At 40.8% G+C, this 17,487-nt stretch overlaps 1 protein-coding gene across 6 annotated transcripts in view; it reads left to right on the top strand.

Moving 5' to 3' along the window:
- FOXP1 (forkhead box P1) overlaps positions 1-17,487 on the top strand; it is a 401,475-nt gene that overhangs the window by 231,347 nt on the left and 152,641 nt on the right. For all 6 annotated transcript variants that reach the window (XM_055414316.2, XM_055414317.2, XM_055414313.2 and 3 more), the window contains one exon: positions 16,353-16,454. In XM_055414316.2, the coding sequence (XP_055270291.1) occupies positions 16,353-16,454 (102 nt within the window). The remainder of the gene's footprint in view (positions 1-16,352; positions 16,455-17,487) is intronic.

Below are 17,487 nucleotides of genomic sequence, written 5' to 3'. Positions count from 1 at the left end.
CATGTGACCAAGTTCTGTTTTGTTTTCCACTCAGAAAGCCGTGCCCTTTAACAGACATACAGAAAAGAATAAATGCATTGTTTTATGATAAAAGGAAATTATATGTGTCATTTTCTTTTTTTTAAAGGCAACCAAGTTAACCCTTAAGACTCAGGAGCCTGCAGGCCTTCTGAGAGTCTGCCCAGCTGTTACTGAGAATTAATCTATTGCGGTGGATGATTTTATGGCACAGGATTTCCCAGGATTAGTTGTTCTGTAGTTTGGCTTTTCTAGATGCTTTCCTTAGTTATGCCTGCCTCAGTAGCTCTGTTTTTATGATGTGTGTGAGAGAGAGAGATAGAGTGTGTTGGTGTGTGTGTGTGTTTTAAATAACGATGCCATTTGGTAAATCAGCAGTTCTTACAGTTTTGTTGAAGGCTATATTATGACTTTCCATTGAAACATTAACAGCTCAGTTAAAGGAAAATATACCAGAGTTTCTGTAACCAGTGAGCAGCAACATTTTATTAGTGGCCAACTTTTGCTTCTCTCTTGAAACGTATCAGGCAGGTGGTATCCTTCAAAGAGTCTACTTGGAGGTTTCCAAGATACCCTCAAAACATCTTTCCATCTTTACTGTTATGACCTGCAGGGCTGTTGGTTGTCTAAGATCAAGTCCTCTAGAGACCTTTGGAAAGTCTTGAGTCTACATGAAATGTAGATGTTTTAAACAAGCAAACCAAAAAAAAAAATGTTTTTTCTTTGTTTTCTTCTTCTGGCAGGACTTACATCAGTGCATGGCGACATTCTTTATACATAGGCATGCACTGACCTACATGTACATGCACAGACAGGCACATTTTTTAATAGCTACGACACGATTCTGTGCAGGGGCTGCCCCCTGTGTCCACACCCTGAACAAACGATGATCCTAGCATCGTGCCTGGCCCGGTCATCAAGCCCTTATAAATCACAGCTGAAAATCTGTTTTGTTGCCTATACTGTCTTGGAATGTGAATTGGAAATATGAACACAGAGGGATTCCCTCTCCATTGACTATATAAGGGAACAATGCAGTCAACTCTCAAACACAGTGTAGCTTCCATCAGGACTGCCCTGCATGTGTATGCCTGGGAGGTGGCTTCGTGCTGGAGAGGACAACCACAGAAGCACTAACCTTTCCACTGCCTCTCTTCGTCACCTTGGGTGACTCTCTGAAAGGCACTTGGGTTGGATCATCATACTTTGTACTTATACAGAGCCTTTTGTCTGTACAAATCAAAGTGCCTGACTAATGCTAACTCATTAATACTCGGAACACCCTTGGGACATAGGTAGGCTGTGAAGATGATCCCTCTTTTGAGGTGGGAAAACGTCCTCTTGTTAAAATAGTTTATAATTTCCGGGTGTGTCTGTATTTCATGGTCAGGCAAGACCTGAAAAGGGTATGATCTAGATGCCATGAGGAACATTTTTCCTGTGACATACTCAGCTCTGACCACAGGCAGTCTCATGAGAAAGTATTTTGCCATGAAGAAACTGGACTGGAAAATAAATCTAGTGCATGGTGTTGATGGAGATGGAAGGGAGGAACTGCTGGAGAGTAATCATGCTGACTTTTAATCTCTTCAGCATCAAAGTTAGGAGTTTTTTGGTTGTTTTTTTTTGGATACAGCTTGGGCTAAAAGTTTTATTTTTGTTTTGTTTCTCTTTAACTCAACGTGATGTTGGCAATTTAACTTCCACAAAAATCAAGTTAGTTGGTTCTTTGCAAAAAAACAGACACTGCTCATTGGCTGTGCAAAGTGAGAAGTTACTCTGTGGTTGTGGGCTTGGGGGCAAAAGATTTGAAACGTTCTGTTAACCCTCAGTGTTGCTGTGTGATTCTTGAATTCTCATGTGTCTTGGGTTCCTTCCTATGGTTACTACTTACAGAATAAAAATTAGTCATATGCCATCTGCAGTTTTAAGTCTATGTTCAGACCTTTTCTGGAAGGTTTCTAGAATAGGGTGGGGGTAGAATTTAGATTGTTGGGTTCCCAGAACTGTTTGTTTGTTGGAAGCTGAACATAGAAATTAGGTTTGAAAAATCTCCATTCAAAATATGTTTTTAATTTGAAAAAATGATTTTCAACAGTGTGTAAATGATGATTCCAGTTTTGCTTCAGAAAAGTAATTTACATAAGCATGCCCCCAAGTGTTGGCAGGGTATCATGTGTAGATGAGGCTATTACAGTTGACTTTTTATTTTCTGAATTAGCTTATGCATTTTTTGTATCTTCTAAGAGGGGTAATCATTTTTAAGTGCTTTTCTAAAGTTGAAGTCTAGTTGGTTTGCAGTGTTGCACTTGCTTCAGGTGTCCATCACAGTGATTCAGTGCTGTACCGAATCTGTGTGTGTGTATGTATTCTTTTTTGGACTTCCCAGGTGGCGCAAATGGTAAAGAACTAACCTGCTAATGCAGGAGGCATAAGAGAAGTGAGTCTGATCCCTGGGTCAGAAAGATTCCTTGGAGGAGGGCATGGCAACCCACTCCAGTATTCTTACCTGGAGAATCCCATGGACAGAGGATCCTGGTGGGCTACAGTCCATAGGGTCGCAAAGAGTCGGACACAGCTGAAGCTACCTAGCACACCTGCAAATGTGCATTATTTTTCAAATTCTTTTCTACTATAGGTTATTACAAGATATTTAATAGAGTTCCCTGTGCTATACAGTAGATCTTTGTTTGTTTTCTTGTATATATATATATAAAACCATGTATATGTTAATCCCAAACTTCTAATTTATCTGTTCCTCCCACTTTGCTAATCATAAGTTTGTTTTCTATGTCTGTGAGTCTGTTTCTATTTTATAAGTAAATTCATTGATATCACTTTTTAAAATTCCACATATAAGTGATGTCATATGATATTTCTCTTTCTCCAACTTAAAAACTTAAGAAGCACTTATTCAACATCAGTTCCTAGGCTGTGCACACTGTATATATTAATTATGATATGGGGCTGTTATTTCTTCTCATTTTAACATTTGAAGAAACTGAGGCACAGAGAGATTAGGTAACTTGTCTGGGGTCACGTAGTTTGCAAGTGGTGGAGCTGGGATTCAAATCAGGCAGAACGACTGATGGACACTTCCCGGCCGTGGGCCGCTTCTGGAGAAGTACATTAATTTTTCATAAAGTAAACCTGTCTTTCTTTGGAACTGCTATGCCTCTCCCAAGGTTAGTAATTCCCAGGGAATCCCTATTTCTTCATGCCTGGAGACTCAAATTCCACCCAATGCTGCAGTGACCAGAAGTTCCAAAGATCACCGTTACCCTATGAGTACAAGTCTGTGAACACTATTGTCCATCTGATGAACACAGTTTTGTTTTTAACCTCCCTTTTAAGAAAATATTTCTAATTCCTTGACCAGAGTTATCAGATCTTCCAAAAGGTCACTAACAAAGTTCCTTTGAGCATTGCTTAGATTAACTCACTGTATTCTTCTAGATATTTCTAAATTTTTCTGTAATGATCTGTCCTGTCTAGCATGTGAATGCAGTTCCCATGTGAATGCAGGAATTCCAAGTCCATGGATGTGTACATTTGTGGCCTTTTTTAGTTATGTCGTTCTTGAAGTATAAAGGAAGGTATTCTAAGCTAGACTCTGTGATCTTGAGCATACTCGATAAGCTTTCTGTCTACATAAAACCATTTATAGCCAAGCCAGATACCGAGATTCCTCTGGGCTCATTAGAGGATACTCTGGTTTTCTCAGTGTCTCTCTAAAGGGGCTGAGCCAATGGATTGAGATCACTGGGGAAGAGGAATCTTTGTTTCCCACAAAATATCTTTTCTTATTTATGGGGCAGTGTACTATAGTACAGTTTTCATTAAGAAATTGTCATGTATAGGTGCTGTGCTAAGGGTTGTGTTTATCTCACATAATCTTTAGAATTTAATCTCTCTGTTCCTATGTTTCCATACATGTTAACTGGGTATAATACTGCTTTAAAGGACTGTGAAAATGAAATGGGATTGTGTACCAGTATGGTTCAGTAGTTGCCAGGTAATATACACTCACAAAATGGCAACTTATATTAGTATCTTCCCTATCCCCATCAGCTAGGAATCACAAGTTTTCAGGATACATTTAATTGGAAATGCAGATCAAAGTCACAGTAAGCTGTCACTTCATACCTGTTAGAATGACTCTTATCAAGAAGACAAGAAATAACAAAGTTTGTGAGGATATGAAGAACGATAAACTTTTCTGCACTGCTGGGGGGAATGTAAAGGGGTGCAGCCACTATGGAAAACAGTATGAAAGTTCCTCAAAAAATTAAAAATAGGGCTGTCATACAATCCAGCAACTCCACTTCTGGGTAGGTACCTGAAGGAAATGAAATCACTATCTGGGAAAAATATCTACAGCCCCACGTTCATTGCAGCATTATGTACAGTAGCCAGGATATGGAAAAAGAAAACCTAAATGTCCTTCGATAGATGAATGAATAAAGAAAATGTGATATACATATATACACACACACAGGGAATAATATTCACCCATAAAAAGGAAATCCTGTCATTTTTAGCAACATAGGTGGGTCTTTAGAACGTCCTGCTAAGTAAAATAAGTCAGAGAAAGACAAATACCTATAATCTTACTTGTATGTGGAATTTAAGATGATCAGACTCATAAAAACAAAGAACAGGTGGGTGATTGCCGGAGTTTGAGGATTAGGGAAATGGGTGGTTTGTCACAAGCTATAAAGATAAGTTTTGAGGATGTCACATACAGTGTGGTGACTGAAGTTAATAATACTGTACTGTGTATTTGGAAGTTGCTAACAGAGTAGATCTTAAAAGTTCTCAATCACTTAACACCCCCACCATTGCTTAGACAAGTAACAAGGAGCTATAGTAGAATGTGAGAATCTACAGTGGATTGCAAGTACAAGGGCCAGAAATCTTGCTGGACTTGCCCTGCCTGGAAGGTGGAGAAAGGTGGGTTGAACTTAAACCAAGGGGGAGCAGAGACACAGGTGTGGGACTGCGTAAAGTGCTGCTGGACTTCAGTTGAACTGAAAAGAAATCTATCCTCTCTCAGCTCAGTGTCCCCTTTGTCTGCTGTATGAAAAGCTGTTTATGCAAAAGTCCGACCTTGGCTCAGTTGAACCATGGAACAGGGCACATGTCCCTATTGGAGCTTGAAGAAAGGATCAGAGTCAGAGGATGATGGTGACAGCATCAATGTCCCCAGAGATGGTTGAACCTGGGTCGATAATTGTGAGGGGGTTTCGGAGATCTTCCTGTCTGCCTGCTTGGGGATGGCCCTCCCAGCAGTAGAGACCCAGGATGCTGGCAGCACGCACAGGCACCGCTGCTCCCTGGGGTTCCAAGGGAAGGATTCCAGTACCTGAAGGAATTGGATGAGGTTTTAGGAAAAGATAGAATGTATTTTTTTTTTAAGATTTATTTTACTTTTCAAACAACTTTATCGAGATAACTCTGACATAAAGAAATGGTATGTGTATTAAGGTGTACAGCTTGTTTTCATATAGCTGTACGTTGCTAAAAGATCACCACACTGAAATGAAATACCTTGTCCATCACCTCTCTATAATTACCCTTTTGCGTATATAGTGAGAGGATTTGAGATGTATCCTCTTAGAAAACTCCACGCACGTAGTGCAGTATTACTGGGTATAGGCACGGTGCTGTAGTTACCTTCGCAGAGCTTGTTCATCTCCCACAGCTGAACCTTCCTTCGTGACCTTTGATGAGGCCGTTGCCCCTCCTTCCAGCCCCTGGCAACCACCATCCTACTCTGCTTCTTTGAATTCAACTTTTTACAATTCTATTTATAGATCAGATCTTGCAGTATTTGTCTGGGAAGGGTAGAGTTTAAATGGAGAAGATACTTGGATGCCAGGTAAATGTGGGCAGAGAACACAGGAGAATTACAGATGTGACTGTGACTCCAAGGGCCCTGGGAACAGGAAGATCTGGTTGGGAAAAAAAAAGCAAGTCTTCAGTGTGGGGAAAAGAGGCAAATGCGTTGGAACGTGTGATACTGTGGAAGGCTTTTTCTTTCACCCCCGAGGCAGTAGGGTGCACACTCATTCGTGCTTTTTTGGCCCCAGAGGACTGCATGTCCATATGCCAGGATTACCCTTGGCCATATTTGGTCTAATCATTGACCTTGCTAGAATGTGAGTATCAAGTTCTCAGAAGACAATGTTTGGTTGTTTTTGTATTTCTCTCCTAACCACTCACTAGACTTGTGACCGTGGGCAAGTCACCAAACCTCACCATCTTAGCTTTTCCACTTTACATTGATAGTTATAAACGTTTCCCTTGCTTGCCTTAGGAATGCTTGGGACCAAAAAGAAAATTTTTTTAAAGTGTAAAGCAACTAACTGGCATAGTGCCTGGCACATAGTAAGCAGTTCAGTGCATCATTTTTATTTTAGTATTTTAAACATGGGGACTTATTAGTCTCCCCTTCCCCCCCTGTTTCTGATGTTCCTCATTTCTTTAAGCTCTTATGCAGGTGTGATCTTTGCTGTTTGAAATGACTGCTTTGAAAGTGTAAACTATTAGAAAATATGGATTTTTCCATCTAGGCTAACTTTGGCCAACAGTGAGGAGTCCCAAACTTTCTTTTCCCGAGTGTTCTTTTCGCGGTGCCAGGTCTTAGTCGCGACACACGGGTCTTCTAGTGGCAGCATGTGGATCTAGTTCTTCGACCAGGGATCAGACTCAGGCCCTTGCACTTGCAGCACGGCATCTTAGCCACTGGACCACCAGGCAAATCCCAGTTAGTTCCAAAGTTTAGATTATTAGTCCTATTTTGGTCTTTCCCCTCTTCCCATTTCTGTTTCTTTCTTTTGTCTTTTATCTCGACTGAACTTGGTTCTCCCTCTTGTTTCTTTGACCAAAATTCAATTAAGGAAAGAAAGGTAATCAGTGAAGGTGAAGCATTCTAAGGGTTTAATTTCCTTTTAGGGCATCAGAAGTTCGTGTGGTTTATGTCACAAGAAGAAAAGGGGATATAGCATCATTTGCTTGGGCCGAAAATAAGTCCAGTGTTACTAGTAAAATCATAGAAAATTCTCCTTTATTTGAGCATGATTCCAGCCTGGTTTTTCTGCAGCTTTCAAAATTAGCAAGTCTCACTCCAAGGTATGAGAAGATAAGAATCTGGATTATTCATAATGAGAGTCACCGGGCTGCACCCTCATAAAAAGCAATTGCAGAAAACAGCAGGTTATTACAGTGAGTTCATAGATCCCTTTGATTCATTTATTCTTGCATTTGACCCCCGCCCCAACCCCGTTTTCTACTTTGGAACCATGGAAAAGGACCAAGCCAGTGTATTTACTCATTTTTGGATACAGTCTGGTCCTTCCTTAACAAGGGGAAGTGGATTTGATGCAGCATCCAGCTTAACATTTTAGACATTCTCTAATAAACTTGACTTCTGTTTTACTTCATTGCAATGCTCATGCTGCCTCCAGTCACAGCACCCCAGGCTGTGGTCTTGTCAACTCTCATAAGCTAGACAGGCTCAGGCTTGGGCAGTGCTTGAATGGAATCCTTCCAAACACAACTCAGGTGCCGGAGACTTGGTGGTGGTGATTCAGCGTCTGGCACTGACTCCAGCCAGGAACAGCCAACCGGGGCCTCAGCAAGGTGGTTATAGGGCCCTATGTTAATAGGTATATGGAGTAAGAGTATGATGGTGGGGCTTTTTCTCCCCTCTTATATAAGACTTCAAACAGACTTTCTGACTGTCTGTGGTCATTAAACTTATTTCAGCTGCTTTTGCAAGAGGATCATAGATGTCCTTTTTCTTTTTGTCTTATGAAAATTCCTAACTTTGACCTTCTTTGGCAGGAAGCATCTTATACACACCTTAAAAAAGTTTATTCATAACCGCAAGTGAATATAGGGTTTGCTGACCCTTTTTCTGCTTCCTAAGTTTCCTTTGGGGGTGGGGCTTATAGCAAAATGCCTCCTTCTGCCTACAGCCTAGTGGTATTTCTGTGTCTGTGTCTCTTGTAGTAGCTGCGTGAGATGGTGTTTGAACGCCATAGCATGAATGCTGGCGAATCATGGCATGGTGCAAGAGCACAGCTGCAGAACTCTGTTCTCCTTCCCAGCTTTTCTGAGATGTTTTTAAAAAAGAAGAAGGAAATTACATTCGTCATCTTTTCTCCTAAGAAAATACACTCTAATAGATTGCCTGCATTTCCATACAAACACAGGCACACTCCCAACCTACCGGTACTCATGTCTTTGCATTGTTTGTTGGATTTTAAAGTAAAGCAAAAAAAAGTAATAATAATAAAGCAAATCAAAGGATATACGACTATTAAGTGTCATAACAGTGACCACCACCTTATGTATCACTTAAAGAATATAAAATCAGGGAATTCCCTGGTGGTCCAGTGGCTAAGACTCTGTGCTCCTGATACAGGGGAGCTGGGATCGATCCCTGGTCAGGGAACTAGGTCCCATGTACCACATCTAAGACGCTATGCAGCCAAATAAATAAAAATAAATATTTGAAAAATATATATATAAAATTATATCAGTAAAGATTTGGGAAAACTGGCCCTGGAAGTAGATCTAGAGGTTCGAGCTGGTGTGAGACAGTAAAGAAATTGCAGTGGTCCAAGTGGTGGAGGGGATGCCGTATGGTGACTTCATCTTTCCCCACGCCCACAGGTGGGGGTGACACTGCTCATGGCTCTGTCTTTGCAATTAGAACAGTGATGATGATAGATTCTTTACCGATTGAACTACAAGGGAAGCCCCCATGTCACCAATAATATGACTTGAGAGTCTGCTGTGGAGATATCTTTCTTTGTGTATTTATACAGTCATTAGAATTGGAATTTCCCTTGGACACCTAATATTTTCATATTCATAATGGCTGATTTCCCTCTGTGAGATTAGGTCACTTTTCCATTTTCTTGTGATAACCAAGTTGCTCCATTTGTAAATTCTGTGCATATTGTTTTCTCGACTTTTTGTGACCCCATGGACTGCAGCATGCCAGGCTTCCTGTTCTTCACTATCTCCTGTAGTTTGCTCACATTCATGTCCATTGAGTCAGTGATGCTATCTAACCATCTCATCTACGATCCTTTTCTCCTCTGCCTTCATCATCAGGGTCTTTTCCAATGTGAGGACTGCATCAGATGGCCAAAGTATTGGAGCTTTAACTTCAGCATCAGTCCTTCCAATGAATATTCAGGGTTGATTTCCTTTAGGATTCATCTCCATGAAGTTCAAGGGATTCTCAAGGGTGTTCTTCAGCACCACAGTTTGAAAAGCATCAATTCTTTGGCGTTCAGCCTTCTTTATGGTCCAACTCTCACATCCATACATGATTATTGGAAAAACTGTATCTGTGACTGTTCAGACCTTTGTTGGCAAAGTGATGTCTTTGTTTTTTAATATGCTGTCTAGATTTGTCAAAACTTGCCTTCCAAGGAGAAAGCATCTTTTAATTTCACGGCTACAGTCACCATTCACAGTGATTGGAATCCAAGAAAATAAAATCTGTCACAGCTTTCACTTTCTGCCCTTCTAATTGCCATGAAGTGATGGGACTGGAGGCCATGATCTTAGTTTTTGTTGAGTTTGAAGCCAGCTTTTTCACTCTCCCATTTCACCTTCATCAAGAGGCTCTTGAGTTCCTCTTCACTTTCTGCCATTATAGTGGTGTCATCTTCATGTATGAGGTTGTTGCTATTTCTCCTGGCAGTCTGAATTCCAACTTGTGATTCATCCAGCATGGCATTTCACATAATGTATTCTTCATATAAGTCAAATAAACAGGTGACAATATACAGCCTTGTCATACTCCTTTCCCAATTTTGAACCAGTAAGTTGTTCCATGTAAGGTTCTAACTGTTGTTTCTTGACCATATATATATATATATATATTTTTTTTTTTTAATTTTTGTTGGAGAGCTCACTGCCTTGGAATGTTGTTGGCTCTGTGCAAATGCTTCTAGTTCTGTCAGCCACTGTCATTTCTTTTCTTAAAGTAACCCACAGACCTGCTTTTCATCATGCGCTGGATGCTTACCGTGTCCAGAGCAAGCGGGTGATGGAGTTTCCCTGCACACTCATTTCTGGGTAATACTACAAAGCGATCTTCAAACTGGGTTCCATGATGAGTATTCCTGTTAATATGGTCATTAGTTGCTGGAGTTGAACCAAGATAGCAGATTAGGTGAAACAGCTCTCTAGAGGACTTGAGTTGTCTATAGAGGTTGAAAAATAGAGGAGAGAACATGACTTCTTTCCTACTAAACTTCCCATACGACTTTTTATTGCTGGATTTTCTTCCTACCCAATCTGCACGATGACTGTTGATTAGCCTGTGGAATTGTCTGAGAAACAGGTTTGATCTTGAGGGGTGGGGAGAATCTAGGAAAAGAAACTAGAGGAAGAGTGGCTGACTCAGAGCAGCCTTTGAAGCTGGAAATGGGACAGCTTCTCAGGCATACAGGAAGTCACCAGCCTTTCTCCACTAGTCAATAGGGCATGTGCTGTCTTTATGCTGAGTGCTGAATGCTGAGAGCCTCGTACTAGAATGAGATCCACTCCGAACAGCTACAAATGACCTGTGGGAAGAAGAAACACGTGTTCAGCGTTTGCAAGTAGTCTGAAACGATTTCAGATAGAGGAGCACATGGATATATTCTGTTTTCCTGTCCCAGTTCTTCCTCAGAAAATTTTAAAAAAATGTGTTTGAGCTTTAAGAATAGCTAATTAGCAACATCCTTGCATCTTAGCTCAGTCTAAAATTATTCTGGCCAACTGATTGAAAGCTCTGTTTATATGAAATTGTGTCCCATAGAATCTTCTGAGAATCTCAGATTACAGATAGCAGCCTATGACAAGTTGGCAAACTTATCCTGTGAAAGGGCCAGGCAGGAAATACTGTAGGCATTAATAGTCTCTGTCACAAGTACGTAACTCTGTTTTGTGGCCTAAAAGCAACCATAGGTAGTACGGAAGCAGATGAATGTGACTGTGTTCCAATAAAACTTTATTTGTGGACACTGAAACTTACATTCCATGTTATTTTCACGTCAAAAAAATATTTTTTTTGTTATTTTCCCAACTGTTTAAATAAGTAAAAACCATTCTTTTCTCATGGGCTGAACAAAAACAGGTGATGGGTTGGATTTGGTCCCCGGACTAAAATTTGCTGACCCATGACCTAAAATGCCACAATGCCTCATATTTTTTTAAGACCTCCATGTGTCAGTACTGATCTCAAGCCTTATGATCAAGTGTGTTACATTTAAAATATATATATATATATTCTCCTTCTACTGACTTGCTTTTATGTATATGCGCATGTTTACTCAAACCATATTTTAGGTAAACACTTTGGTGTTTCTTAAAATATGGTAAACATGTTTTTGAATGTCGGCTACCTTGATCAACATGCTAAACATCGTGTACCTCATAGGATGCGTCACCCCCAAATATAAGCACCTGCTATGAACTTGAGATGTAAATAGCTCAAAAGTGGCAAACATGCTTATGTAAAATGTAATTTGTAAATAACAGATGGCACTTATTTACTAGGAATGGGAGGCAGTGATGAGAGTGAAGTCATCTGGAACCAAAAGAATGAAAACTGTATCAAAACTGTCCAGGTCCCCAGTTAGGATGAAACTAACTAGCATGCTACCAAACTCACAACCCAGCACCAGTCTCCCTGACGCTCTGTGCCCAGCATAGGCTGTGGTCCATGGCGTGCTTACCACAAGGGGACTCCAACAGATTGAGGCCTCGATGGCAGCCAAGGCAGAGAGGGAGGCAGTGTATGTCTTCTGCTCCTGTTAGCTCTCAGGGTGATTGATTTTAGCTTTTGAAGAACGATAAATAGAATTGTGTGCAGCTGGGCTGTAAGTGGCTGGCTTTATCAGTTGCTCCATGCTGACATCTTCAACCTATATCTTTACTGTAACCCACAAGCCTGGCCGTCAAGTACAGCACCACGTTATCCAAGGCCAGGCAATTGTCACATCTGTTCTAAAGGAAGTGTTGACTTAACCCAGCCCAGGAAACTGCCACTGAGAGAAAAAGGTCTCCAGAGATTGCATGGGACCTTTTAAGTTACTAGCGCTAACAGTTGGTCTGCAACTTGAGTCACAGTTGATCCCAGTGTTTTACAAGTTCTTATTTATTCGCATTCTCTCTCTCTCTCTCACACAGTAGCTATGTGTGTCTTTATTTGGAAGCCGAAGAATCTACTTGTATCTTGAAACAATATGTCTTAAGAGACCTTTCTTCAGTCACGATTGAGATGCTATTATAAAAATGTAAAAAATCCATCCTCATTTCTTAGCTGTGTTGGGACACATCTCTGAGGTTCAGGAAGTAGAATCTGAGATGAAAGACATGAATCTCCTTTTCATGATTTTGGTGCATGGAACAGGTAAAATTCACTATCAAGTCAGCATGTGTGGGGAACAAATTGCATCCAAGTCTCCGATGCAGTTTCCAAATGGGATTCGACCTGTCATTCCCATTTTTTTCTGACAGTGACTATGACAGTAAGCATCTTACACTCTCTACACATGGTAGATACTGGGGATTTGTATGATAATGATAATAATGTCAGATACATAGTCTCATACACAAAGGATTTATTTCTCGTTTTGGTGTTTTAAAATCCAGATTACAGTGATTTAAATATCATGGGAATCAGAAAAGCAAATGCCCTTTAATGATTGATTTCATTGCACTTTATAAATTCTAGTAAATTGGGCTTTCACATTCTGGCTGAGACCTCAGTTGATTTTTTTGAAGGGTGTGGAGTATCAGTGCTTTGCCCCACCTTTGTTCTCATACTGATGAGGAGGGAATTATGGGATAATTCATAACAGTTCATATCAAGATAAATAATTCCTTGCACTAGCGTCATCTCTATATCCCAATATTTGAAGTTGTTTTACCTGTTTGTGTTCATTTTGAGGATGAAATCTGCTGTTGCAGAGTCATGTCTGACTCTTTTGTGACCCCCACGGACTGTGCCCCACCAATCTCCTCTGTCCATGGGATTTTACAGGCAAGAATACTGGAGTAGATTGCCATTTCCTTCTCCAGAGTATCTTCCCAATGGTGCCAGTGGTAAAGAAACCCACCTACCAGTACAGGAGACACAAAAAACACGAGTTTGTTCTGGGTTGGGAAGATCCCCTGGAGGAGGGCACAGCACCTACTCCAGTATTGTTGCCAGGAGAATCCCATGGACAGAGGAGCCTGGCAGGGTAAAGTCCGTAGGGTCACAGAGTCAGACGTGACTGAAGTGACTTAGCATGAACGCATGCATTACACATTTTCATCATTTGTTCTCTCTTCAGTAGTTTGACTGAAATTTCGTTCATGTTCATACAAGAGCCTCAGTCTTCTCTGTTCTGTGCTTCTATCTTTAATTCTCTTCTTTGCTGGGGCTTTTGTCTGAAATGCTGTGAAAAGGCTGGCGCTCTTTACGTGACTATGTAATTCGATATATACCATGTTGGGTCTGAAAACTGTGTTCTGCACATAAATGACTTTTCCCTTCTTCCCAGCAGGAAAATTGCAAGGATTCCAGTAGCTAATTTTGAGATGTATAGAGCCAGCTCAGTAAACATTTGTTGAAAATTTAACTTTGAGTCCTATGCTTTCTTTTTGTTGAAGTGCATTTATGAGAACATGCTCATATCAGAATAGTTTCTTTGTGTGTATGAACTTTTTTTAAGGACACTTAATAGTATGCCCTTTGCTTAAATGAGAAGCTTATTGTATAGATTCTCTTAGAATTGAGTATTTGAAAATCAAATTCCTGCTCTCCAAGTATTTGATGAAACCTGGTAAATTATTTTAACAAATATTTGTGGCTCTGGAGTTGCCATTACTCTGATTTTCTTGGCTTGATCTCTTTTGGTCTTAGATGGACCTTACTTTTCTCCTCTTCCCCACCATATCTTTGTCCACACGTTCTTTTCACGTTCATCTCCACACCTTCTATCTGCCTTTCCAACTAGTAGCCAGGCCCTTCTTTGCTTCCCAGTCTACTACTCTGGGAACTCTGATGGTAGCAATTAAGATATATAACACTTCCCTTTCCTACATTAAAAAGCAGTAAAACCTTCATATGGAATAACTAAAGGGACATATATAGTAGGAGGAGGGGTTCTTGCTCCTGCAGGCACCTTGCAGCAGGGACTATTTTTCTTATATGATATAAATGAAATCTTCACTCTGCCCACTTGTACACCTACGCATGTACTGAGCGTCTCCAAGGAGACAAGGAAACCCGGAGTCCAGTGATGGTGAATCCTCCTCAGAGACAGCAGGCTGTAGTCTCAGGCAACTCTCCCAGGCGTCTTGGCTTCCAGATGCCCCTCTCAGACAGCCTCTCTTCCCGAGGCTCTTGCAAGCAGTCTTTCTCGAACATGTCTCTCCCTTCCCAGACGCAGTAGCCCGTCCACTCCATCCGAAGGGCTGGTCGTGGTGAGTTCACTAGACGGAAGGCTGCTGAAGGGACAGTAAGGGTGGGTGCAGTAGGGAGCTGGGACAGGAGGGGTCCATATTTCCCAGGATCTTTTCTTTGTCACCCATTGATTTATCTGTGCTTCCGTTTCATTGCCTCCCTTTGCACCTCTTAGACACAAAGGCACCGTACAACCTTCCATAGCATCTTAAAAATATTTTTTGTGACCACACTACAGTCATAAGCTCAGTGTAGTGAGATTATCCTTTGAGGAGAAGTACTCCTCTTGCTGATTAAACGTGTTTAGTAATCTTTTCATGAGCACATACCCCTGACCACTTGCATTGCCCTTCCCCTGAGTTGACTGCATGGGAACTCCCACACCATCTTGCCTTCCCCCACTGCACCCCGTGTCACTCTAACTTTTCTTGGAATTGTAAACACTGTTTTCTTATGTAAATGACATCTGTTCCTCTTTGAAAAATATGCTACCATCATAAGCCCATTTCTCAAACTTTCTAAGATTATGGTTTCAGATCTTTTTGATACGTGGACCACAGCTTTGTTTGAATCTTCCAGGCACAAATAATTATCATATAGAATTATTGATGTGATCCCCAGTGAATCTTGTCCTGTCTCTAAACTCCAAGCGCATCATTTAACAGACCTTCTCGACATCTTGTCCGTGTGCACATTCTTGATTCTCAGCTGAATTGATTCGGATAGCCTAACTTGCCATGTGAGTTTCTAGCGAAAGGTCTGCAAGCTTCTAGTTTCTGTTGCCAGTCCTGCTGTCCTCTTTGGAAAGGTGGAGCTAGATATTATTCCTAATAAATCCTTTGTCAGTGAATGACCTCACAAATATTTATTGGTGACATTTTTATTTTTCTAATTGAGCTTTTTTTTTTTAATAATATCTGGCTGGTTTTTTTTTTTTTTTTTTTTTTTTAGTTCTTGGTCACACAGCATGTGAGATCTTAGATTCTCCTGCAGGGATCTAACCCACGCCCCTTGCAGTGGAAGCATGGAGTCTTAATCACTGGACCACCAGAGAAGTCCCTTTATTTGAACTTTAGAAAAGATTGCTCAGTCATGTATTCTGCCCTTTGGAGGACTCTCCTTTTTTTCCTCTGGCATTAGTTCCAATTGCTAGCACCTCCCCAGTTTCTACCTTTAAGTAAAAACTAGCCCATGGTATACACTCAAAAGACCCATTTGTTTTCAGCATAATTTTGTTCACAGGTGTATAAGGTACCTTTTGAGCTGACTTAGAGGTCAGACTGGCTAAGTTTTTTTTTTTACATAGTCCATCAAGGTCACCTCGTTTAATCTTCCTTCACAAATACCTTTATCTGCAGGGTGGTTCACCACTTACTTAGCTTTTCCTTTTAATTTGGACTCAGATGAGGTGAAAGTGTTACTTTCAGCTTGAGTTCCCAAACTCCCTCAAGAAGAATTGGAGAAGGATGAAGCTACCTTTGAAAAGAGCCCTCTAGTGTCTCTGAAATTCCTGACTTTGCCCTACTCCTTTGTGGCCTCTCTCTGCCCTCTTTCCTCCACGTCCCAAGCATTAATACTCTACATTGCATGTCAAATTTATGGTATTAATCAAATGTCTGTGCAGATGGATTGCTATGCCTGAGGAATTGTGGATGAAATTAGTGAACTCCCAAGAAAATGTATCCAAATTCTGGAAAGTTTTCCAACTTAGAGACTGATGGGAAGTTTGATTTGCTGTTTTATTTGCCCGGAAATGGAAAAGTCAAGATCTCATCCTCGTGTGTCCTTCCTGGAATCCTTTTTGTGAAGGAGACCCTGAACCTGTGTAGTAACATGAATGTTTTCCTTTTATTTTTCCTTCCAGGCGCTTCAAGTGGCAAGACAGCTTCTTCTCCAGCAGCAACAGCAGCAGCAAGTTAGTGGGTTAAAGTCTCCCAAGAGGAATGACAAACAGCCAGCCCTTCAGGTAAGTAACAAGTCTTATTTTTTTTTAAGTTGATGTTATACACTTTGGGATAGCTGATAAACCATTCAGAAGTGGATTGTGTTGAGGATTACAAAACATGTAAGGAAATCTTCTGCAAAGGAAAAGTGCAGTTTTGTTTGTTTGTTTCACAGTAGAGCATGACACTTTGGGAAGAAAAGTGTCTGCTCAACCAACAGTTTTGTTGTTGGGAGTAAGAAAATCTAATGAGACAGTTTAATTGATGTCTGAGGAGTTGTTGGCTTGTTAGGCTGTGTGGCTTACCAATGGGGAAAAGTTCCTAGTACTCACATATGTCACTCATTTTCTCATGATCTGTCTAGAATTGGGACACACACACACGTTACTTCAGTGCAGTGGTTTTCAACTGGAGTGCCTTTACCCCTCAAAGGACAGTGGGCAGTGTCTAGAGACATTTTCGGCTGTCACATCTTAGGGGGAATGGGTGCTGCTGGCATCTAGTAGGGAGAGACTGAGAATACTGCTAAACCTCGGGCAATGTACAGGACAGCCTCCCACAAGAGAAAACTAGTCAGTCTAAAATGTTAATATTGTCAAGAACTTATCTGGCTTGAGGAAGATAGAGTGTTTTCAATACACCTAGTAATGAGTGTAATACATCCTCTATTCTTCAGTGGATGTTTCTCAGATATTTCTAAATTATTAATAAAAATCAGCAAGTAGTCTGTATGTAAAGACTAGCAGCTTCTCATTTCAGAAACTTTGAAGGCAGGAGTTAGCAGAGTGGAAGGAGTGAATTCACAAATATCTACTTTCAGTCTTTGACTTGAAGCAGAAAATGGTCATAGACATTTCAGAGAAACTTAACTCGGAGTATCTGTGCTCACATGCAGGACAGGGAAGGCACTCTCAAATACCAGGCAGCTCAACACTACTTTCAGAGCTAAGAGTGGGCAGCCCCCTAAATGGGAAGCAATATTAAGTTTCCCACACTGAACATTCTGGAAAAGAATATATAAGTGGGAGCTGGTGGGTATAACTTGATGCTGATTAA

Source organism: Moschus berezovskii, chromosome 24 (assembly GCF_049115385.1).
Source record: "Moschus berezovskii isolate FMDL1 chromosome 24, NW_MosBer_1.0, whole genome shotgun sequence".
Classification (NCBI taxonomy): domain Eukaryota; kingdom Metazoa; phylum Chordata; class Mammalia; order Artiodactyla; family Moschidae; genus Moschus; species Moschus berezovskii.
This window is presented reverse-complemented; position numbering and strand designations above follow the sequence as displayed.